General features: G+C 46.0%; 2 protein-coding genes across 4 annotated transcripts; one reads left to right on the top strand and one right to left on the bottom strand.

Moving 5' to 3' along the window:
* Positions 1 to 307: 307 nt before the first annotated feature.
* On the top strand, positions 308 to 5435 carry LOC127009872 (uncharacterized). The gene is made up of 4 exons (XM_050883349.1): positions 308 to 1632; positions 1734 to 1930; positions 2151 to 2342; positions 4080 to 5435. The coding sequence occupies exons 1-4, from the start codon at positions 342 to 344 to the stop codon at positions 4446 to 4448; spliced, it is 2049 nt and encodes a 682-aa protein (XP_050739306.1). The 5' UTR covers positions 308 to 341; the 3' UTR covers positions 4449 to 5435.
* A 3344-nt stretch (positions 5436 to 8779) lies between these two features.
* Positions 8780 to 23599, bottom strand: LOC127009871 (queuosine salvage protein-like). 3 transcript variants are annotated; one of them, XR_007762497.1, is made up of 5 exons: positions 23185 to 23599; positions 17299 to 17433; positions 11540 to 12082; positions 9290 to 10888; positions 8780 to 9259 (listed from the first exon to the last, which is right to left on the bottom strand). XR_007762497.1 is itself a non-coding variant. In XM_050883348.1 (4 exons), the coding sequence occupies exons 1-4, from the start codon at positions 23347 to 23349 to the stop codon at positions 10691 to 10693; spliced, it is 1041 nt and encodes a 346-aa protein (XP_050739305.1). In that variant the 5' UTR covers positions 23350 to 23599; the 3' UTR covers positions 8780 to 10690. The 3 variants fall into 3 exon arrangements, 1 of the variants encoding a protein (XP_050739305.1); XR_007762498.1 differs by having other exon boundaries at positions 9304 to 10888; XM_050883348.1 differs by having other exon boundaries at positions 8780 to 10888.
* Between the last annotated feature and the right edge of the window lie 235 nt (positions 23600 to 23834).

Here is a 23834-nt window from a genome sequence, read left to right as displayed (position 1 = left end):
AGCCCCACCCTCACTCTGTTCCTAACTCGCGCCCCGCAGAGATCGACCACCTCGGGGTGCGGCTGGCTGTGGTGGAGGAGGGGGTCACCGTGCCCGCTACCTTCTTCTTCGAGGCCAGGTTACCCCCGGGGGTGTGGCGATACCTGTGTCTTCAGCACCGCCCAGGCAACTCCAAGGTAAGTCACTCTGCAAAGGAGTCACTTTGAATTTTTGAGTCAAGCACGAGAGGTCGCGCTTCACGGCGGCGCAGGAGTCCCTCAGACAGACCAGATCACAGCCTGCTCCCTTCCCGCCCTCAGACAAAGTGTGTGGTGGATGGCGCCGAAGAGCCCCTGTCCACCATGCCGCCGGACGTCGGCCAAGGGAAGGCTGGCGCCCAGCGGGTCGTGGCGGCGGATGGTGGAAGGAGTCGGCTGTGTGTGGGTGGCAGCAAAGTGGAGGCGGACGTGGCGGGCGTGGCGCTGTGGACGGAGCCGCTGGCCGAGAAAATGTTGGCGAGGACCTCGGGATGCACGGAGCCGCTGCAAGGAGGGGCGCCAAAGGTGTCTCTGGGTCCCTGGTGGGTGCCACAGGGTGACGCCTCGCCCGTCGCCTTTTCCTTGCGGCAGGTGTGCACCACCGCGCCGCGCCTGGTCGTGGTACGCCCAGCCGGCACATTCCACGGTCTCGGCGTGCTCTGCTCCGCCCTGGGCGGGGCCGTGCCGCCCGCCGCCACCCTAGAGGCTGCCCTCCCTGCCTTCAACGAGTCGTGTGAGGGCCCCGCGGGGCTACTCTCCTGGATGGGCGGTGACCCTGCTGGTGGGGCGGCGGCCGAGGAGACGTGTCCTGCCGTGGCGGTGGGCGGCGACGCGGCGCGGGCCGCGTGCGTGCGGCAGCTGCCATGTTCCGTCTGCGTCGTGCCGCGCGCCGCCCTCTACCGCCTCTACGGCCACGACGGCAGCCTCTTCGACCAGATCTTCTACCTGGAGACAGAGGCTGACGGCCAGCCTACTTTCATAGGCTCCAGTGGCTCGCGGCTGGAGCGCGCGGGCGACGGCTGGCGGCTAGCCTCGGTGCTGCACGGCCGCCGCTGGACTCTGGCGGAGGCGGCGGCGCTGCCGGTGGGGCGGCGGCGGTGGACGGAGGGCGGCGCGCAGACGCTGCTGGCGCTGACGGTGTGTCGCAGCGGCCAATTCTCCTGCGACGACGGCCAGTGCGTGGCGCAGAAGGCGCGCTGCAACGACATCGCGGACTGCCGGGACCGTTCCGACGAGGCCGAGTGCAGCGTGGTGGTACGCCCCGAGGGCTACGACCCCTACTACCCCCCGCCGCCGCGCCCCGGGGAGACGTCGCCCCTGGACCTGGTGTACCATGTGGACGTGTACAGCATGGACGACATCACGACGGAGGGCGGCAAGGCCACCATGAACGTGGGTATGACCCTCACCTGGCACGACCCGCGCATCAAGTTCCTCAACCTCAAGCCGGACATCAAGAACTACTTCCCGTGTGACCTCGTCTGGACGCCCAGTGTGCGGGCCGTGTCGGGCCACGGCGAGGGCACCGTGCTGCAGACTAACAACTACGAGAAATTCTGCTTCGTTCACGCTAACGACGAAAAGGTGGCGCGGCCCCTCACCGACCCCTTCATGAGTGAGTGTCTGGGGCGGGGCGGGGCGGGATGTCGGGGCAACTCAGAGCAAGGGAGGGACAGCAAGCCACACGCCATAACAACCCTCCTCCTCCATCCCCAGGCCACCAGGCAGAGGGCTCCACGCACGCCATCCAGAACTACGTGGGTGTGCTGGCATCGACGCCGTGCCACTTCCAGCTGATGCGTTATCCCTTCGACATGCAGCGCTGCAACATTTCCTTCATGTTGATGAACGCCCCATGGACTCGAGTGTTCCGCAAGGCCACGCCGGGGCAGCACGTGGACTACTTGGACTCGGTACGGCGGGGCGGGGCAGCGATGGGGGTAAAGGGGGGGTGACTGGCCTGCAAAGACTGCTCACAGGGATTTACTGGACACCTCACTCATGTCACTAAGTAGCACCAGCAGCAGCAGCAGTAGTAGTAGAAGTAGTAGTAGTAGTAGTAGTAGTAGTAGTAGTAGTAGTAGTAGTAGTAGTAGTAGCAGCAGCAGTAACCCCTTCCCCCTCTCCCCTCAGCGCCGCGTCCTGCTGGAGTACGAGCTGTACGCCCTCACCACGGAGGTCGGCGCCTTCCTGCAGGGCACCGACAACAACACCTACTTCGCCCTCACCTTCCACCTGCGGCGCCTCTACGGCTACCACGTCACCAACAGCTACTTCCCCAGCCTGCTCATGTTCGTCATCTCCTGGGCGACCTTCTTCTTCCAGGCGAGTCTTCCTGACCCTTCCTTCCTTCCTCCCCTCCTCTTCTTCCTTCCTCTACGGCTATCACGTCACCAACAGCTGCTTCCCCAGCCTGCTCATGTTCATCTCCTGGACGCCATTCTTACAGACTCCTCCTCCTCCTGTAAGGCACTTATAGATAGAATGTATGGTATGTAGTGTGTTGCATTGAAGCTGCTATGTCTGAGTAACCATGCTTATGTGAGCTCCGGATGTTCATAGCTGATTCGGCTGTTTGAGGAATCTATATAAGCCTCTTCAGACATTCGCGACTCAAGGGCCGACCGCGGCGCGACTCAAATTTGTAACACATTTTTCCATTGATCGTCTCTTTGTTCACCGACAAAGCTCGGACTTTTAGAGCGTTTGTGAGCCGCTGGCTCGACTTATCGATCACGATTTTTTAAAGCTCGCGTTGAAAAATCGTGGCCCCCTCAGGTCGTGTCACAGTTGCTTCATAGTAGCAGTCGTCCTCCTCACCACAGGTTCAAGGGCCAATACGACGGACATGAGCACCGAGGCCTCGCGCAGCTATAGTGTATGCCCCAACTTTAGCTTTAGTGGAGTTTTCACGGACTGAACACAAGAGAACTTCATCTCCCCGCGGCAAGCTGCAAAACTAGTTTCCTTGTACGCACTAGTCGTAATACAACAATCTCTTGATTTTCGCGAGGTTACGTTCCTGAGAACCTCCCTAAAATATAAAGTCCGCAACAGAGTGCTGTCCCTTACATGAGGCTTATATACACCCAGTGGAACGCAGTGCTAAACTGAAGCGCTCAGGAGCCGCTAAGATACGCATGTGTGTGTGTGTGTGTGTGTGTGTGTGTGTGTGTGTGTGTGAGCTAACACTGCTGGTAGTGGGAATCATACTTTGTTGACTGGCCTCCTGAGTGCAGGTAACTCATGCTGGGCGCCACATTGGCCCGCTGTACTTTCTGCCGCGCGCTCGCTTCTGTGATTCTGCTTTTTTTTTTTTGTGTGTGTGTGTGGGGGGGGGGGGGGGTGGAAGTTGATAAGGGGAAGAGCAGAACAATGCACGCAAGATGGCAAGATAGCGCCACTATAAACACTCGCCTGCGCCAGAACGGGCTGGGCCGACCATCAGGCCCCACCGAGAAGAAGCCTACCGGCGCAATAGGCCGCGACGTAAAAAAGATAAAATAAATAAAATAAAAAACACGAATGCGAAAACCGAAGAAATAGGAATAACTAAACTCTCTCATTTTCCTCAGATTGTGGCTTTCACCAACCGCATTATGATCGCTTGTTTGTGATCCTGCGCTTTTTTTTTTTTTGGGGGGGGGGGGGGTGAGGGTAAGTGGAGAGCAGGGCTAACCATGAAAGTACGAAACCCCGAAGAAACATGGATAACTAACCTCTTTCCCTTCAAATCGAGGACTTCAACCGCATCATGATTGCTTATAATTTTTGTCACTCTGCGGTTGTTGTTGTTTCAGGGGTGGGGGGTAAGAATACTGGGGAGGGTAGAACAAACCACGAAAGTGTGGAAACCCAAAGAAACAGGGATGACTAACCTCTTTCCTTTCAGATCGAGGACTTCACCAACCGCATCATGACCCCTTATTTGTAACTTTGCTTTACTTTTTTGGGGGGTTTAAGGGAAAGGGAAGAGCAGAACATATCACGAAAGTAAGAAACCACGAATGATAAACCCTAAAACCCCGAAGAAACATAGCTGACTAACCTCTTTCCCTTCAGATCGAGGACTTCACCAACCGCATCATGATCGCTCTGACGGCACAGCTGGTGTTGGCGGCGCTCTTCACCTCCACCAACCAGTCCTCGGTCAAGACGCCCTACCTCAAGCTGATCGACGTGTGGTACGCCGCCATCATCACCTTCTGCTTCGTCATCGTCATCTCCCAGACCGTCATCAACGTGGTCCTCAACGCTGCCTCGCTCCCCCGCCTCGCCTTCCTGCTGGTGGGGCTGCGGGGCGAGGACAAGGCGAAGGTAAGGCGGCGGAACACACTGATTCTCTCCTCTCATGTGAACAATTTAATAGTCAGGGTCATATTCTTGAACATTTCGGCTCCCAAACACACACGCTTGACAAGGCTTTCGTAGTTGTGAGCAAGGTAAAGAGAAGGGGTCTACTCTCTTTACCTTGGTTGTGAGGCTTTCCAGGGGTAGCTTTATGACTCCGGTGGTAGTTTAACCCTTCCTCTGTACCATGAACCTAAATCAAGACTCATTAGAAGCCGATTCATCTCCTTTTCGGCCTTTGGAAATAGCTGATATGAGGTAGAAGGCTTTCATAAGAGTTTAGACCATTTCCAGTAGTTTTAGGACTCTGGTGGTAGTTTAACATTTAGGGTCGTATTATGAGACATTTCGCAGCCCAAGAACACATATTTGACATGGCTTTCGTAGGAGTTGTGGGCATTTCCAGGGGTAGTTTTATGACCCTGGTGGTAGTCTGACCCTTCTTCTGTACCATGAACCTAAAAAAACACTCATTAGAACCCGATTGATCCCCTCTTTGACCTTTAGAAATAGCTGATGTGATATGGCAGTGTCTTGTAATACCAGCCTTAGCCTACTCTGTACCATGAACCTAAAAACACTCATTAGAAGCCGATTCATCTCCTCTTCGGCCTTTAAGAACAATTGGTATGCGAGGTAGAAGCGTCTGAGAACACCGACCTCATCCTCACCCTGACTCTCCCAACCTCCTCACTCTTGTTCCATCCACAGGCCAACGCGGTGAGGTTGAAGGGGTTCCCAGGCGAGGCTGGCGCAGGCGGGTCGCAGATGGCATTGGCTCAGCGGTATAACGGTGTGCTGCGCGTGGGCGTTATGGTGATCGCCCTGTTCTTTGTCGGAAGCTACACCCTCATGGCTCTAGACGCTGTATAAGACACGGCATCTCTTTGAATCTTCTGGTGTTAGCGTTACGTTCCCCTTCGGCAGACAATCTCTCTACGGTTATGTTGTCCCTGAGTGAAGACGATCGGCTGTAGCTTCGAAACTAACCACGGGGTGTCCTGGAATATACTCTCATTGTGATTCCCACTCAAAAGTAGGTATTATGTGAATGATACTAAACCTAACCTAACCTATCCTATCCTACTGTAACCGGTCCAAGAATACGCGCCACTTACCATTAGTTAAGAAATACGCCTTTCTTTTTCTCTCTCCCTCTCTCATACGCCAGATTTTTTTCAACGTCGCATTAGTATCAAGTTCTGTGCCTAGTTTGACCTTTTTATTTTTATTTATTTATTTATTTTTTTGTGACGGACTTAAATCCTTTCTACTTTCATTATATTTGTCTTTGTACTCGGCGACCATACTAGCTATTGCTGCAAGTTTTAAGTGTTCGATTTTCAGTTTTTGACATGACAAACTCAGTCGGAAATACACGATACAAAAATTCAGCAAAACCAGCTAACCACGCCTTGAAGAACGGGTCAAAGACAACTCAGCCACATTAGTGTTGGCGAAGATTCATGCAACGTTTATTCATCAAGCGTTGGTCCCTCCCACTCTTCACTGTTTTACCTTTGTGCATCTTTTTAGTTTCCTGGTGCTACTTCCACATGTATCTTTAGTTGTTTAATCACACACTGTACTGTCTGGGGGTTGGGATGGCATGCTCCTCCCTTCTCCTTTGTTGTTTACTTGCAACAGTAAACTATCAAGCAATCAGTTTCACCTCATCTTTGGATTTTCAGGCAACAATACTCTTTTGGTTCCCTTCTCTCTCTCTCTCTCTCTCTCTCTCTCTCTCTCTCTCTCTCTCTCTCTCTTTTCTTGTTCTCGTTCTGTCATATACCAATTTTCCGTCTTGGATAATAAAAATGTTCGATTATAAAAAAAAAAAAATCTCGCACGTAAGTTTGAACTGCACCTCAACTTTTCACTTATCAACCTATTACATAATTCTAATACCCCTCTCTTTTACTTTGGTCTAGGCTTTGATCATATGGCTCTAGTTTCTCCTTATAGAAAACATGAATGTAACCAAGTAGACATAACAGTAAACAAATAGACGGCTAGAGAAGTTGTTTCCTGTTAAAAGGTTTAATTCTTGTCCAATAGAAATCTCGTATCACAGAATATTGTTCAATTTACTAACCATCTTTCTATTATAAACTAATGGATCAGTAGTGAATGAACATTGGAGAGAGAGAGAGAGAGAGTGTGTGTGTGTGTGTGTTGGAAAGTAAAAGGCAGCAAGTGGAGACTGAGAGGAGTGCCAGAGGTACTATTGTTCTCTTCTGCTGGGGTCATCTCCTTTGGCTAAGTTTCTGTAAGGGTACAAGGCGTCTGGGGTAAAGATAGACTAATGGACTTTGGTCTGAGTCCTGGAAACATGTCCACGATGTGCTCTTCTATGGGCCGTGTTCTTAGACAGTTCGGCTCCCAGGTACACGTATTTGACAAGTCTTCCATAGGAGTTTTGGCCATTTCCAGGGGTGGTTTTTGACTTCAGTGGTAGTGTGACCCTTCCTCTGAACCATAACCTAAAAAATACTTATTAGAAACTGATTCATCTCCTCTTCAGCCTTTGGGAGTAATTGATGTGAGAGGTAGAAGTGTCTAAGGATAATGACCTTTATCTCTTCAACTTCTCACTGTAATTTGGCTCTCAGACAAGAGAAAAGTAAAGCTAAAATAATGTGTGTTACGGGTTCTTGGTGCAGTATGATATTAGAACAGTAGGAAAAGAGAATGCAGAGAATATATTTTACTGTGTTGCATAATGTCTACACAAAAGTCTTGACTAGTCTTGAGTAGATGATTGCAGCAGAAAAATTGTGTAAATGAGGCTGCTGCTGAATGGCAGTCTGCAGCAGGAAATGTCTGTAGGACTGAATACAGAAAGAACAGTGCCAAAATGGAATCAGAGCCAAAGATTAGTATGTAACGTGTGGTGCATTGGCCCTTGAGCCTGTGTTGGGAACCCACTACCTTGACAAGTGCACAGGGTAAGTGCAACACCTGGGTTACCATAGTTTACCTTCCCAGGTTTCCCCAGGTACCCATTTACTGACTAGCCTAAAAGGGAGGATGAACAGCTGGGTTGGCCACGGGCTGACTGACCAGGCTGGGATATGATTCGTCCTGCTAATATCTAGCAAGGCGTGTGAGCCACTTCACCACAGAAGAGTGATTATAGTGAGTGATCTATTTAATATTTTGATACTCTTTCTACACCCAAAACCACAGCCCGTCAACTGAACTGATTTACTACACACTTCATAGGCTTCAATAGTTTTCATTACCTCAAATGTTACAAAAATTGGTATTGGTTTCCTCCATCTGTCTCAAAGGCTGCCTCTCCCTGTGTGGGCGCAGGAAGCAAGTAATGATGATGGTGCTGGAGAACAAAAGTGCCACTGATGATCGTGCTAATATGGTGATAGGTACCAAAGTTCACAATTCCACCACCTACATTCAATTTGCCTATGATGCAAATGTCAGTACAACACAGATATACTATATGTCAGTTGCTGATCAGTACATTCAGTCTTCCCTTCGATTCAAAACACCAAAGAAGTTATAAATTAAAAAGCCTTGACTTTTCTCAGAAAACATTGAGGGTTGGAATGATTTTTAGGTAAGTAGAATAAAAACATGACTAATGGTTGGCACCAGCGTGGGCAGCTATCTATTTTGTTGACAGCAAGTATTATCATCACACTTTTCCAAACCAGAATGATGAATTGCAACTAAGTAAAAAATAACATTTTGCTGTGTGAAAGGCTATTGTATTCCTAGAGCTCTCTTCTAAAACTCAATTATCTATTTCAATCTTACTGTCAATTTTCCAATGCTTAAACAGACACTTAAGTCCTTGACTTTAATTTTATTCCTCCTTCATGGAAAGCTTTTCTTACATCTCTTAGGGCCGCTTTCACAGTCACTTTTGTTTGTTTTGATCGTTACCAATGAGCGGCGACTGCCGCTATAGTATTTCCACATGAAACTGGTTGATGGGGTAGTGGCGGCTGCGGGGTTAGCCCCGCCCTGCGCCTTACCACACATTCTCAACACCTCTCGCTTCCTCTGCAGCCGCCACTACCCCATCGGCCAGTTTCATGTGGAATTACTATAGCGGCGATCGCAGCCATTGATAATGATCAAAACAAACAAAAGTGACTGTGAAAGCGGCCCTTAATATTAATGGCTGTTGACTGTGTAGCAAAATAATGTTATTTGTCTATACATATGACGTCCTGTCCTTATTCAGGCAATCTTACCAAGAGAGTGAGATAGCTATGAAAAGAAAGATATTATCATTCTATTGCATACTGTGACTGATTGCTTTCTGTGATATTTCTTTTATGCTTGTTACGTCTTTCAAATCATTAGATGAGATTACGACATTCTATTAAAAACAAATGCTTTTTGAGTATCTTAACTTAGTATGTAGGAAAGGAAAACACAAGTCTGTATCAGCAAGTACAAAAAATAGTCTTGGATACAGAGCATCCCCTCATTACACAAGCAAACAAATAACAATGCTCACAGACAGATGCGTTATACTGTGCCCACATTAGCTTTAAAAATAATCCCTTCACCCTTCTCAATCCTTTCGCTGGACAATACACAAACAAGCCACACCCTCTCTCCAACTCAGCTTGTGTGTGATTGGTGGATGCCAGGCAAGGTTAAAGATATCATTGGTGGTCTGGGCTGGTGTGGGCAGGGCTTATTTTCACCATTAATGTGGAGGGTACAGCACAGTGGTCGACGTGGGACTGAAGTTATAACATGCACGATAAACATGGACACTTTGACTACATACATGAGAGCTAAGTGTATGACAGTATTACATAGTATTATTTAACTTACTAGAGAACTTTAGAACAGATCTTGTAAAGTCAGTGTTTCTTCTATTGATCTTACACAAAATCAAACATGGACAACTACACACACACACACACACACACACACACACTCACACACACACACACACACACAGGGAGACCTAATACTAATTTACAAATTTTGGAATAAAATGGAAGAAGGTAGATAATGAGTTGCTACTAAGAGAAGTAAGAAACACCAGCAACACACGAGGACACAGTAAAAAATTGAGAAAATGAAGATGCTTGAGAGACAAAAAAATATTGCTTCCTGCAAAGAAACATAGAAGGTTGGAACAGACTAAGCGAGGATGTAGTATTGGCGAAGAGTGTGCACAACTTTCAGGAAAAACTGGACTAGTACAGATATGAGACAGGACCACATGAGCGTAAGCCCAGGCCCTGTAAAGTTACAACTAGGTAAATACACACACACACACACACACACACACACACACACACACACACATATACTTTTACCCAGCTTTTCACACATTTAATAAACAAATACACGGAACAACATACACATTCTGAATAAATAAACAAGAACAAAACACACACACACACTGACCTGAGCCAGGATCTTGTGTGACCTCAGTGTTCTGTGTAGCTGTTATAGGATCACCTGTGACCCTCCTCACCACATCATCATCCTCACTAGTACCCTCACCACTACTCTCCCCTCTCGCACCTGCTGGGATCTGAATAATCACCTGCCAGTGCAGCGTAGTGCTTGGCACTCTCAGCACTTCCTTCACAGGCTCAGGTGAGGAGCTAGCTGGACATCCCTTATCTGGCCAGGGGGCAGGATGTTGTACTCAGTGACCCATCAAATCAATCACATGTGTGCAGAGTGGCAGCAACAGGGGACCCCAAGCTTTACAAACCCTGAAGCGCCGTGCACAAGGTATAACCTCCCTCAGTGCTTATGTTGAATGTCACCTCCTTGAATAACAAACTTGATGAGGTTATTACCACAGTGAAAACCCTAAACCCGGACATGATGGGGACCACGGAACCCTGGCAAGTGACCCCAGAGCTGTGACAGGTGGACGGGTACAGCGTGTTTTCCCACCTCAGGGAGGAGGGGAGAGGTGGTGGAGTTTTAGTGTGGTGGTGAGACACTCTCAGCCCCTCAGTGCTCCATGTGGATGTTCCCGATGAGGTGTAGGCAATGTGGATCAGGGCCACCCCCACCAGGCCAACTCCATCATACTATGTGTAGTGAACAACCCACCCCGCTCACTCTCTCCTTTTCTCCTGAAACTGACCTCTCTTTTGGCCTCTTGTTCTGTTTTTCTTTTGTTGGAGCAGCACTTTGCCGACTTTTTTGTAACTACTTTGTTTCAGTGCCATTGAGCTGTCTCCCTTTCTACACACACACACACACACACACGTAGCAGTTGCACCTTACTGAATGAACATCACACACATACTTGACAAACACACTCTACATAAACAAATCCAGACAGAGCCCTACACAACCCCACATTAATAGTAGATGCACCTCACCCTGTGGTATGGCACACACTCCAGCTCGGCGGCGTGCTTCACCCTGTACAGCCAGAGGAAGTAATCTACCGTCACGCTGGACAGGGGGACACCATTACCTCCCTCGGCCTTCAGCAGCTTTTGGGCCTCTGCAACAATGAGCTCTGTGGCCTCGATGGAACACCCGCGAATCTCAATCTGAGGGAGGAAGGAAGAGTGGCGTTAGGCTGGTCCTGATGGCTGTGGTGGGGCTGATAAATGTAAACGTTGTAGAGAAAAAAAGAGGAGTTAGTTTGGGCTTGATGGCTGTGGTGGTGCTGGTAAATGTTTAGAGTAAAAAGAGGAGTTAGGCTGGTCCTGATGGCTGTGGTGGTGCTGGTAAATGTTTAGAGTAAAAAGAGGAGTTAGGGTGGTCCTGATGGCTGTGGTGGTGCTGGTAAATGTTTAGAGTAAAAAGAGGAGTTAGGGTGGTCCTGATGGCTGTGGTGGTGCTGGTAAATGTTGTAGAGTAAACAGAGGAGTTAGGGTGGTCCTGATGGCTGTGGTGGTGCTGGTAAATGTTTAGAGTAAAAAGAGGAGTTAGGCTGGTCCTGATGGCTGTGGTGGTGCTATATTAGTTGTGGTGTTTGTGGTGGCTGGTGCATTAGTGAGGAAGTTAGTGGAGTTGGGTTAGTCCTATTGGCTGTTGGGATGTTAGTAATAGTTGAAGTGTTGGTGTTAGTTGGTGTATAAATTTGTAAGTACTTCAGGATGTCATAAAAGTCTTGCACTATTGGGAAAGCTTAAGTTTAGAGAATTAGTTAACAAACCCACCACTAAAATAAGAGAACACCTCACAGTCTTGCTCACCTCTTCCCTGTCTCCAGTACTAAACATGTGCTGGTCCTTCAACTTCTTATACAGAGCCTCGGAGTACTCCAGGGCCCCCAGGTAGGCCAGAACCTGCGGGACTCTGTAATCGGCAAACATGGTCAGCTCGCCTATGTCTGCAAAGCCCCCTGGAGCCTGGCCTCGGTACAGCACCCAGATGTCGGCTGCCAGGATCTGTGCCCGCTTGTAGAACGCCACCGGCTTCCCCTCAAAGCACGCCGTGTCTCGAAAACATGGAAAATTTTCTGTCACGATGTTGACGAGCTTCATGGCACTGTTTTCCGCCTTCCGCAGGACACACTCAAATGTCCCCTCAAATTTCTCCTTCAGGATGCCCCCAACCTCCTGCAGGACCTCCAAGCGCTTCTCCAGGAGGGGCATCTGAGAGGGTGTGTCGGAGCGGAAGATGTGCTTCAGGTCCTCCAGGGTGAGGGAGGAGTAGTGGGCGGGGTCATGCATGGGCCGCCCCTCACCCAAGGCTCGGTTAACGGCCGCCACCATCCCCAAGTAGCCGGTGCGTGTCTGAGGGAGAGGGAAGGGCTAGAGATGAGATGTGTGTGTGTGTGTGTGTGTGTGTGTGTGTGTGTGTGTGTGTGTGTGTGTGTGTGTATTTACTTATTTGTAGTATACAGGGCCTGAGCTCAAGCTTGGTCAGTCCTGTCTCACAATCTATATTTGTCCAGCTTTTCTTTCATTTCATGGACACTGCCTGCTTCATCAATGTCTTTGTTCAGTCCATCCCATGTATCCATGCTCCTGTATGGGAAACTGTACTTCTTTATGTCTTTAAAACAAGTCCCTTTTCTCAATTTCTTGGTGTGTCCTCATAGTTGCCTCCTCCCTTCCATCTTGATTAAATCATTTCAATCCAACACGTCCGTTCCACTTGTGTTTCTGTACAGTGATATCAGGTCTCCTCTTTCTCTTCTTTCTTCAAGTGTTGGTAGGCACAGTTCCCCCACTCTAGCCTCGTGTGTGTGTGTGTGTGTGTGTGTGTGTGTGTGTGTGTGTGTGTGTAAGTTCTTTTCTCATTATACTTTTACAAGACTGAGTCAAGATTGTTGAGTCCTGTCTTCTAAAGCAATTCCCATAGTCTTCCAAACTGTAAAAATTTTGTCACACAAAAGTTCTTCCACTAATATGTTTCACTGGTCTACTACTCTGTCAGGAAAGTTGAATTTTCTCGCATTTTTTCTTATAACAACTTCTTATACCAGGGAGGCTATTTCCAAATTTTCAAAAAGGATGTATTTTTACAAAATCTATTCACCAAAATTACCATATTTGCAATTGTCGAATATGCACCCCATTTTTAAGTGTGGCAATTAGAAGAAAATTGCCATCCTGACCTTTATCAATTTTAATAGGATGTTTTGTTTAATTTCCTTGCTAGAAGTACATATCTACCCATATATACTACTGGGTTAGCACCATACTGTGATAGACATACCATACAATACTGGAAACCCTCAATTTTACTGACCTCGATATAACGAATTTCGGCTTTAAAGAACTTTTTGGGCCAGTTTGGTATATGCCACAAGTTTGGTGAGTGTGGGGTTGAGACCAGCGGTGGGCCAGCCTAACACGTAGCTACATGAGTCTTGTTTTGAGGAAAAAAGTGTCTCTGAACCAGCAAATAGGGTAATTAACTGTTTTCCATGATTTTGAAGTATAAAGAGTATAATATACAGAAATAAGCAGTGGTGGGCACCGATCACTTTTTTGCTGTTCCGATACCCGGTCATCTGATCACTTTGTGCAACTGATCCGATTCCGATCATCCGATCGTTTTTATTTTTTTATTTTTTAAAGTCGCGGCATATTGCGCCGGTAGGCTTCTTCCCAGTGGGGCCTGATGGTCGGCCCAAGACTTCTTCCCGGTGGGGCCTGATGGTCGGCCCAGCCCGTTCTGGTGCAGGCGAGAGTTTATAGTGGTGCCATTTTGCATTGGCTCATGCTGCCCTCCCGGAGCTCATCTTTAACCCTAGAATCTAGAGTCCGGGTTGATAGGTGGTCTTCTGGACAGCATGTGGGTAGTTTTAAGCCACTCGGCAGCGGCTGAAAAATCCCAGCTTGGTGGCACCAGGCGGGGATTGAACTCGCGTCCTCCTGAACGCGGCGCTGTCACTCTGTCAACTCAGCCACTGCCTCCCCGCCTTCTTTTGTTCCGATCATTTAATTCCGATCTTCCGATCATTAAAACTTATAATTATTATTATTATTTTTTATAGGATGATAATTACAGGGATTAAACACCTATTTTAGGCATTTTTAAAGTAATAACTTAGATATTTGCTCATAATAATCTTTGTTTTTACTCCTTCTTTCAGCATATAGGACATGGTAAAGGAAAAAGTTATCTTAGCTTCTTATTTTAGGCATTTATTTAAGTCTGCCCTTTTTATTCAGTTTATGAAAGTATGAAAAAGGAATTAAGTTCGCTGTTCTAACTGTTGTTTGAAGTTGATTTAGATTTTAAGAAATATTTGTCAATTTTTAATATTTTATCATCGATATTTAGGAAATATTCTTTACTAATGTATAAAACAAACAGTAGTGATCATTAATCTCTTATCATTCTGATCAAATAGCTTTTTGAATAAAAGAAATTGGTCCATAAATAAGAGTTACAAGAAGAACATAAGCAATAAGGTTTTGATTATATGTGAGCCGGGTAGGACACGTACCAATGGGTTTAAGTTGGATAAGTTCAGGTTCACCAAAGACATAGGCAGGAATTGGTTTACCATCAGAGTGGTGGATGAGTGGAATAGACTTAGCAGTCATGTGGTGAGCCCCAACACAATAAATACATTCAAGAAGAGGTTAAATACGTTTTTGGATGGGAGGGGTATGGGGCGTTAGTTTAGTGCCGTGAGCTGTGGGGCATGTTGCGCTGTCTCGCGAGACCTCCTTCTTCCTCCTCCTATTGTTGCAGGGGGGACCCTGACGGGTTGGGGGGGTCGAAGGGATGAAAAGGGGAGCGAAGCCCCGCCTTTTAGCTTAGGTCTTGTTAAGTTTCCCGAAAAGGAACTGACGGTGCCGCCATTAGAGGGTGATATCACTGCAGCAGAAAATGCATAACTGGCAACTGAGGCAGGTGACTCGGTTACTAGAGTGAGCGGATAGAATTCCACTTCAGCCCACGGTAAAGAGAATGGAGGGTAGGTTCACCATGGGGGTACTTAAATTTGTCTCTTCCGCGCATGACGTCAGGTGAAAGAAGGACTGAGGGGTCCGGGCATGGAAGAGAGGTCAGTCGCGCGCACCAGCCTCTTGAGCTGAGCTCCTCACTCACTCAATGGGAAACTTAGCTAAAGTGTGTTTTCTTTCAACATGCCAACTTTTTGTATTGTGTGTGGTTGTCAATCAGTTTATGTGATAGGAAACAGTACTATACACTTTCACCGGCTGCCAAGAGATCAAGAACTTAGAATCGGATGGAAATATGATATAATATATACTAAGACAAATCTTATTCTCAAGCAGATTATGTTGGCTTTGTGTGCAATCGTTACATGCAGTAAAAGGAATAAACACTGGTTCAAAATTCGATGTTGGTCGCAGACTTTAGTTCTCCACCACTGAGTATAGACCAGTCTACCTGTCATTCTCTAGAACTCTAAATTACACACTTTTCTTTAGACGCCGGCAATAATATTTGCCGTACCAAAATGGCGGCAGGTGGCCGACCATATACGCCAGTCAAGCGCGCGGTATCTACTCTACTATGGTCTAAGGAGTAAGGTCGACCAACGCGCATCCCGTCGATGACGACACGAGGAGGGAACCTTGGAGGGAACTGGCATTCTCTCTCACGCGCGGTTCTTCTCCCATTCTCTTTCACAATTCAGCGGTTACTAGGTTATTTTCAGAGGACGAAATCTCTCTCTCTCTCTCTCTCTCTCTCTCTCTCTCTCTCTCTCTCTCTCTCTCTCTCTCATAATGATAGGTACTACTACAATTCAGCAGTAAAAGGTTATTTTCAAAGGAGGAAGTCTCTCTCTCTCTCTCTCTCTCTCTCTCTCTCTCTCTCTCTCTCTCTGTGTGTGTGTGTGTGTGTGTGTGTGTGTGTGTGTGTGTGTGTGTGTGTGTGTACTCTGTAGACATCACCTCGATCTGCGTTACCACGCATTACGGCAAGGCTCCCCGCTGTGTGTGTGTGTGTGTGTGTGTGTGTGTGTGTGTACACACACACACACAGCGAGCCGGGAGCCTTGTCGTACTGCGTGGACAGCATATAGTAACGCAGAGATGATGTCTAGCGGTGCGCACACACACACACACACACACAGAGAGAGAGAGAGAGAGAGAGAGAGAGAGAGAGAGAATAGTTAAGAGCCTAGCATACGGAGAACACGGCAGTGTGTTACTGATGAGTTTGGATTCGCTCTGCTGTTTTTTATACTCTGTGTTACGTTACGAGGAGGTAGGAGAGGATGCGCGGAATGGAACGAATTTTGGCCCTCCATTCGGTCGACCTTACTTTCTTAGATGATGTACTATACCACAACTTCCTTTCACGTGACGTCATACTCACAGAGTCACACCCTGCGCGGAGCGGCCAGTGTGAACCTACCTCCCCTTCTCTCTACCTTGCTGCAGTCCACACGGTCCACACCACACTGTCATGGCGTCATGTGACAAGTCCTGCCAAGCAAATAAAGAGACTGCGCCTGTGCGTTTCGTTCACGATACCTTACCAGGGTTAAATAAATTAATAATCTAATTATTGCTTAATATTATTAATAAAGATGCTTATTGAAGTAACTATTTAGCAACGTGTATAAAAATAATTGTAATGAGTTGTGAGGTTTTCAAAATGTCCGCAGTCAGTTGTTGCCATGACAACGTGGACAACATTTTTTTCTTTATGTGATCGGTGATCGTTAGTTAGTTTGTGGAGTTCCGATCTCCACAGTCTGATTACCTTTTACAAAGATGATCCAATCTTTGCATTCCGATCGCCAATTGCTGTTCCGATCAGATCGGAAGATCGGACTGATGATCGGAAGTGCCCAGCTCTGGAAATAAGCTTATAAGTATTCTTGATTCTATATATGCCATAATGTGCTAAGTGTTTTGTGGCAATTTTGTGCTGTAAATAAATCATCCATCCATTTACAAATAACAAATGAAGAACAGAGAAATTTCCATACGTTTTTAGTCATGGTGGAGCAGCATATGCTTAACTACTTCACAAGTCAACATATTTAATAAATAGACTTTACTGTTCATAATAACCTTCAGTTTCTAGTTGTTGATATATAAAAATCTGTTTAGTCAGATCCCCAAAGGAAAACAAACAAACATCTGACACAAAGTTGGCAATGCAAGAGGGTGGAGTGCTTAACCTGGTAGCAGCGACGGGACAAATTTGTGGCTTTACCGTGTAGCAGCAACGGGCCAAGTTTGTGCCATGATTTAACCCCCCCAAAAATAGATAAAACATAAAATGATCACAAATGTTTTGATATATATTATGAAATGGTTTGTGCGAGTGATGATTTTTCCTCATATTTCTCGCTTAGAGGGACCATTAAGAAACATGATCCCCGCTGCTACCGGGTTAAAAATTGGACTGTCCTACTTGGAACTAGATGTCTGGCCTCTAAACCAATGGGCAGGAAAAAGTGAGGAGGGAGAAAAACATCTACAATCATTACATCTGATCAAGACAGTGAGGAGTTCAAGGTCACAAGAAGGGTACGAGGAGGAGGAGGAGGGGGTGTCACCTTTCCCTGGTAGTTGACGGTGAACTTTGGCTGACCGTCGGGCGTCCAGAAGCAGAAGTTGAGGGTGTCGATGAGGAAGACCCAGTTGGCTATTTGTCCATCGGTGAGGCCAAACTCATGGGGCAGGTCTTCATTCTGTGTGTGTGTGTGTGGGTGGGGTGGGGGGATGTGACAGTGGTGGTGAAGGAGGAAGATACAGAAAATGTGGTGGACAAGGGTAGCAGTGGTTGTGGTGGAGAAGGTGGAGGAGGAGAGGGGGGAAGAGGAGGAGGAGGAAGAGGAGGAATGCAAGAAAAAAGAAAAAATGTTAGTAACTTCATTTTTATAAATATGAATCTGCAAATGTTCTTTTTTTATATATAGTATATGTCAATTTATCAGCCTGATTCAATATTTGACTAAAAGTGAACACTATTTGGTTGTTCATTTACAGGTGATTTTTTTTCATAGTTATTTGTGTCATCAAATCCACTTTCACTCCCATTTGTCAGTAAATGTTACAGTTCCACTTCCCAACAATGATGCCATTCTCTCGCTCCCTCAACACCGTCTACCAGTGTTTGTGAGATGCAACATGTGACAACCTTCTTTGATAATTATAATTGCTATTGCATGTGGCCCCAAAATTTTCTTTTATTAGTAAATTTGCAGATGATACAAAGATCAGCAGAGTAGTTGAATCAGACTGGGATGTTAAGTGTTCTCCACGATGAACTAGACAGTGTATGCTTGGGGGGGGAAATGGCAGATGGAGTTCAATATCAGGAAGTGTAGTATTTTGAGTGAAGGCACTCTCCTAAGCAGGTCTGGATGTGAAAAGGATTTAGGAGTTTTACTGAGTTCTGGTCACCCTCCAAGGGCTCAATGCATTCAGGCTAAGAATCATGCACACAGAGTACTGGGTTTATTTTAAGGAGCATAAGTAATATTATTATCATTATTATTATTATCATCACAGGCCAAGAATGTCAGCCCCTCTGGAGAGTTCAAGGAATAATATACCTGATCAGGGTCCCAAAGGGAGGAACATTTGCCTTAGTAAAAACTATTACCTCTACACTTAAATAAGTGCCAGTTTTTGTCTTTGAAACATAATGTAGAAGCAAGTTCCACAATTTAATTATACATGGAACAAAGCTTTTAGAAAACTGAATAGTATTAGAGCATACAGCTGAAAATGCCAAATCATTTTGATTCGCAGCAAACCAAGAGAAGTGATTATAGAAGTGCTGAAGTGATCTTCAGGCCGTAATTAGCATTGGTCAGACCTCTTCTTGATTATGCCATTCAGCTCCAGTCACCTTACTAAAGAAGGAACATTAACCCTTTCCATCCGTGATGCAGACGTCGGCATCACAGTATGGAAAGGGTCAAGAGGAAATGGAAGGGGATTAATCCTCTTCTAAACCTCTCAATCCACAATTTAGTTATACGTGGAACAAAGCTATTAGAAAACTGAGTAGTAGTAAAGTGTATAGCTGCAAATGCCAAATCATTTTGATTTGCAGCAAACCAAGAGAAGCGATTATAGAAGTGCTGAAGTGATCTTCAGGCTGTAATTAGAATTAGTTGGACCTGGTCTATTGGGCGTTGGGCTGCTTAATTTTACACAACTATATTGTCTATTTTCACCCTTGTTTTGACTACATTTTTTCTAATGTTTTTTCAGAGGGTTTGAAGGTTAGAAGACATGTATAACAATAGAAGAGTACTTTGTAAGGTAGGAAGAAAAACATGGGTGCATCAAAATAATTAATCTTAATCATTTATTCCTTGATGCAGACCAGTGACATGAAACCTTGCGATTGCACCTTCAATCTTCTTACCTAGTGGCCTGTTCCCACCACAAGCGCCGGGTCCTCGCTCTCTGGCTCTTGTTCAAACTGTGAGGGGTTAAGAAACTGAACAGCTGCATAAGCTATTGGTCAGTCTTAACTAAGTTTTCTTCATATTAACAAATACGTATAATTCACTGCAAGATCAGCACCACATAATTAATATTATATTCTGCTTATCAACCAGCAGTATTTTGCTGAGCATGTGTTAGCAAGTAGCGTTAGTTGGTAAAAGCGTCAGTATACGAGCACAATAACAGTTGTCAGCAGACCCACTAAGGGGACACCTGCTGCAGTTATTTCATCCCTGATGATGACCCTTTCCCTGAGCCTTGAAAGTATTTGTCATGACCATTTACTTCATTAACAGGACACTATACCCATTTATCATTATAATCAAGGGTATTATAATGTCATGAGTTTCTCTTACCAAGGATTAAGTCAAGTGAGCATTTGTGGAAGGCTTTGTTATAGACATATTATCATGCATTAACATGTCTGCATTAACATGTCTACATTAACATGTGTAATGTGAGCACTATCTTGATAAAATAGGAGTGCTTTGCCATAGTGTTTCCACTCCTTAAACTTGTGAGGTAGTGTTAGCATTTGCTTAATCAGCATATGCCTGCCTCAAACTCCCTGTGGACCCTGTTAGAAATGTTGACAAAGGTAGAGGATAATTATTCTCTTTCTAGTTTTAGGAGAAATTTTGTTAGTGTGTTTCATATCAAGCCAACATTCCTCTTGCTGGATTGGTGAGAACACTTGCTCAGGTCAGCAGAAGGAGGCGGTGAGTGAAAGGGGGTGTTGGGAGGAGGTGACTTTGGGTCTGTAATAACAGTGAAACAGGCCAAATTGAGCAGATAAGCAATTCTTGTTAAATACATGAGCAACATATATCGGCTACTTGATCGATTCAGTGCAGCATTTGAAAAATGGAGCAACACAAGAAAAAGAAAAGTAAAATATATAGTTTTTCCCACAGAAACAGTCATCACATGCTTTGTTGTTCTCCTAAAGTTCAGTATACTGAATGTAATATTAAAGGATACTAAAGATGCATGTATTCTGATTTAAATTAGAAACACAAAATAAGTTTAACACTTGCTGCTGGGAGCGTATATGTTTTGCAGCAGTGTAAACAACCTCCTGTGCTCTTGATCTGAGAGAGACAGAGGAATGCATCGTGTGAGGCAGCGGCGTACCAGTTGGGGGACATGTTGAATGGCAAAATTCTCAGTACCTTCCACCACTACTTGTAAGAAATTGAAAGCTTGACACCATTGTTTGACTTCTCTTTTCTTGCATGAAGAAATATTTATCCATACGTTCCCATAAATGCAATTCTATGAATCACGGGATGGAGTGTTGTAGGATATATTACTGAATGCGTTTTATTTTGCAAACATTTTCATTATGTCACAAATGATGTACAGCACTCAGATTTTTTGGTGTTAACACAATATTGACCATTACAACTTTGATATGTTGCTACTTGCTAGTTTGGTAAATAAAAATGCCACTCAAGCCTCGTTGGACTCCAAAGGTCCACAGGTATAGAAGTGACTGAGGCTCCAAATCGTGAGGCGTCCCACACAAGAACATAGGGAGACTGCAAGAGGCTGAATGGCCTACACAAGGCAGCTCCAGATTTCCTCCCACTACCACCTGTCATCCTCGTCCATGTAGCTATCAAGTCTAATCTTAAAACAAGCTATCGTCCCTGCACTCACTATGTGATTGCCGAGTCTATTCCATTCCCCCACCACCCTATTATTAAACCAATGCTTGCCTATTTCCCTCCTAAATCAATACTTTTCTAATTTAAATCCATTACTGCGTGCTCTATCCTGCTGGCTAATTCTCAGTACATTACTTAGCCTATATCACCTTTGTTGTAACCCTTGACCCATTTAAATACTTCTATCAGATCTCCCCGCACTCTTCGTCTTTCTAATGAATGTAAGTTGAGATGTTTCAGCCTATCTTGATATGGGAGGTTCCTCAGTCCCTGAATCATCTTGGTCATCTTCCTCTGATCTGATTCCAGCAAGTTGATGTCCATCCTGTAGTGTGGGCACCAAAACTGGACAGCATAATCTAAGTGTGGCCTAACTACTGCTAAATAGAGTCTGAGGATGACCACTGTACTTTTGTTGGTTACCGTCCTGTTAATAAAGCCTAATACCCTGTTAGCTCTATTCCTCTCACTAATACATTGCTTCCTTAGTTTTAGGTCAGAGTTCACTAACACTCCCAAATCCCTTTCACACTCTGTTCTACCTATCGCTGTGGAGTCTAAACTATACCTGTGTAATGGGTTGCGTGTTCATACACTTAGTACGCTACACTTGGTGATGTTAAAATTCATCTGCCATTTCTCTGACCAAACTGACAGTTTGGTGAGGTCTTCCTGCAGTGCTCTAGCATCCTCCCTTGTCCTAATAGTGCGTCCTATTTTGGTGTCATCCGCAAAGTTACCTGTCACTGGTTATCCCATTGTCTATGTCATTGATGTAGATAATGAATAAAAGTGGGCCTAAAACTGAACCTAGGAACCCCACTGGTAACATTACCCCATTCGGATTTTTTACCGTTAATGGTAACCCTCTGTTTCCTGTCGCTAATCCACGCCCTAATCCAATCATAAACCTTCCCTCCTATTCCATGAGCCCTGACTTTATTTAAGTCTCTGGTGAGGTACCTTGTCGGAGGCCTTACTAAAATCAAAATAAACTACATTGTAACTCTCATCATTGTCAGCTGTCTCGTATACTCTATTGTAAAAAGATAAAAGATTAGTAAGGCACGACTTTCCTTTAACCCTTAAAAGCGCGGGTGTCGACAATAGTCGACAGCTGGTGCCTGGGCTCAAACCGTGGGTGTCGACAATAGTTGACATGGGATTTTTTTAATTAGCGCGCCGTCAAATTGAATTTGTGTATGCTGAAGTAGGGTTAACATGTCATTTTCTTTCAAACAACACCCAACCATGCTCCCTTGACTAATTATTGGTCAGCGTATGCCTTGTGTTAGCTTTGAGAAGATGTCCGCTAGACATCCCACTTCTTCTCACCTTCCAGTGAATTTCATCAACAAGATGGGGGCCCATCGACCTCAACACCCATCAAGGGCATCAGGAAGGCCCGGAAGTTAGTTTTTTTGGGTGTGTTTCACATAAACTGTATAAAAGTTATGCTTTATATTATTAAATCATTGAAGCGAAGTCCACTTGGGGTGCAAAACTGTCTATAATAATGTCTATAATAACCATAATTCAATATTCCGTACTTGCTCTACCAATGGTCATATAGTCTGCAACTTAACGTCAAAGGACAGGTAAGGGTATGTACTTTACAGTGATGCTTCATTGAGTCATGTGAGTGACTGAGTGAAGTAGGAGTGAAGGTATGAAAGGTTGAAGTGAGGTGTGTTTTTGCCTGAATATGCCCGCGTGGGAGGACAGGCGCGGTAAAACAACCCCGCGCTTAAAGGGTTAATAAACCCATGCTGTGAGTCGTTAATTAAATTGTCTGTCAATATGGTCCCTAATACTATCTGCTATTATTGACTCAAGCATTTTACCTATTATTGACGTCAAACTAATTGGCCTATAGTTTTGCATAGAAGATATGTCTCCCTTCTTAAATATTGGAATGACGTGTGCCTGCCTCCATGAAACAGACACCACCCCTGTGTTTAGCGACTTCCTAAAAACTTCTGTTAGCTGCCCTCTGATTTCAGATTTACATTCTTTTAATGCCCTGGGGAAAATTTCATCTGGCCCTGGCGCCTTAGTAACTTTGAGTCTATCTATCTGTCTAATCACGAGCTCCCTACTTACGTTGATGTCGGTTAATCCTTTTACCTCTTCACCCCTGGAGAGAAATACGTCACCAGCTGCCAGCTGACAGGTCCAGCACACTTCAAGACCCTATCCTGGAATACTTTACTTTTTAGTTAGCATTAACAGACACCTTCATCCCGCCCAGGCAGCCGCCACCGCCCTCATGCAAAACCAGGATGCCTGTGTCCGGCCCGTCCTCACCTGCCTGATCTCCTCCATGTTCAGGTGTCCGGCCTGCACGGCGTCCACGATCACCCGGGCGGCCTTGCTCACGCCCGCCGGCCTGATCTTCACCTCCCTGGCCAGGCCGGAGATGAGCTTCCCGGCCTGGCGCGGCCCCACCACCGCCACACGTGTCGCCGCCATGCCGCTGTTGTTGACGTCGCTTGCTCTCCCGTGCAGGGGTGGCGGTGCTCGGCCCCGCTCCCTCGCTATCTGAGGCTAGCACAGCACGCTCCCGCATACGTCTGCTGGCAGCTAATAACTGTTCTCTCCTTGCTAACCGCTGCCGCCTCCACTCACGCCTCTTTTCCTTGGCTTCAAGTTCTATGCAGTGATGAAGTAACAGTGCTGCGGCGACAATTCTTCTCGAATAGAGGTCGGCCATTGTTGCTGGAGCTGGAGGTAAACCTAAACAAACGCGTGTGTCAGCAGGTGTCGGCGGTACTGGCTGAAATCGGAGGTTGGAGGTAGCACTATGATGTCGGTGGAAAAAAAGAGCCCAGTGTGATACCCCCTTTAAAGGGGGTATCACACTGGGCTATTGTTGTGCTCCACTTGTCTACCCCTCACACAGGCAGACAGGTGCTCTCCCAATTACTTAAACTGGGCTCGCTATGGAAAACACAGTG

Source organism: Eriocheir sinensis, chromosome 42, assembly GCF_024679095.1.
Source record: "Eriocheir sinensis breed Jianghai 21 chromosome 42, ASM2467909v1, whole genome shotgun sequence".
Taxonomy (NCBI): domain Eukaryota; kingdom Metazoa; phylum Arthropoda; class Malacostraca; order Decapoda; family Varunidae; genus Eriocheir; species Eriocheir sinensis.
The sequence above is the reverse complement of the archived record's forward strand: the minus strand, read 5'-3'. Positions and strand labels throughout refer to the sequence as shown.

Excerpts from the sequence above, each read along its gene's own strand:
- LOC127009872 (XM_050883349.1), top strand. The coding sequence starts at position 342 with ATGCCGCCGGACGTCGGCCAAGGGAAGGCTGGCGCCCAGCGGGTCGTG. Across the intron at positions 1,633-1,733 it reads CCTCACCGACCCCTTCATGA|GCCACCAGGCAGAGGGCTCC; the intron begins GTGAGTGTCTGG and ends CTCCATCCCCAG. Across the intron at positions 2,343-4,079 it reads GGGCGACCTTCTTCTTCCAG|ATCGAGGACTTCACCAACCG; the intron begins GCGAGTCTTCCT and ends CTTTCCCTTCAG.
- LOC127009871 (XM_050883348.1), bottom strand. The coding sequence starts at position 23,349 with ATGGCGGCGACACGTGTGGCGGTGGTGGGGCCGCGCCAGGCCGGGAAG. Across the intron at positions 17,434-23,184 it reads ACATGGAGGAGATCAGGCAG|AATGAAGACCTGCCCCATGA; the intron begins GTGAGGACGGGC and ends ACACACACACAG. Across the intron at positions 12,083-17,298 it reads CCGTCAACTACCAGGGAAAG|ACACGCACCGGCTACTTGGG; the intron begins GTGACACCCCCT and ends CCTCTCCCTCAG.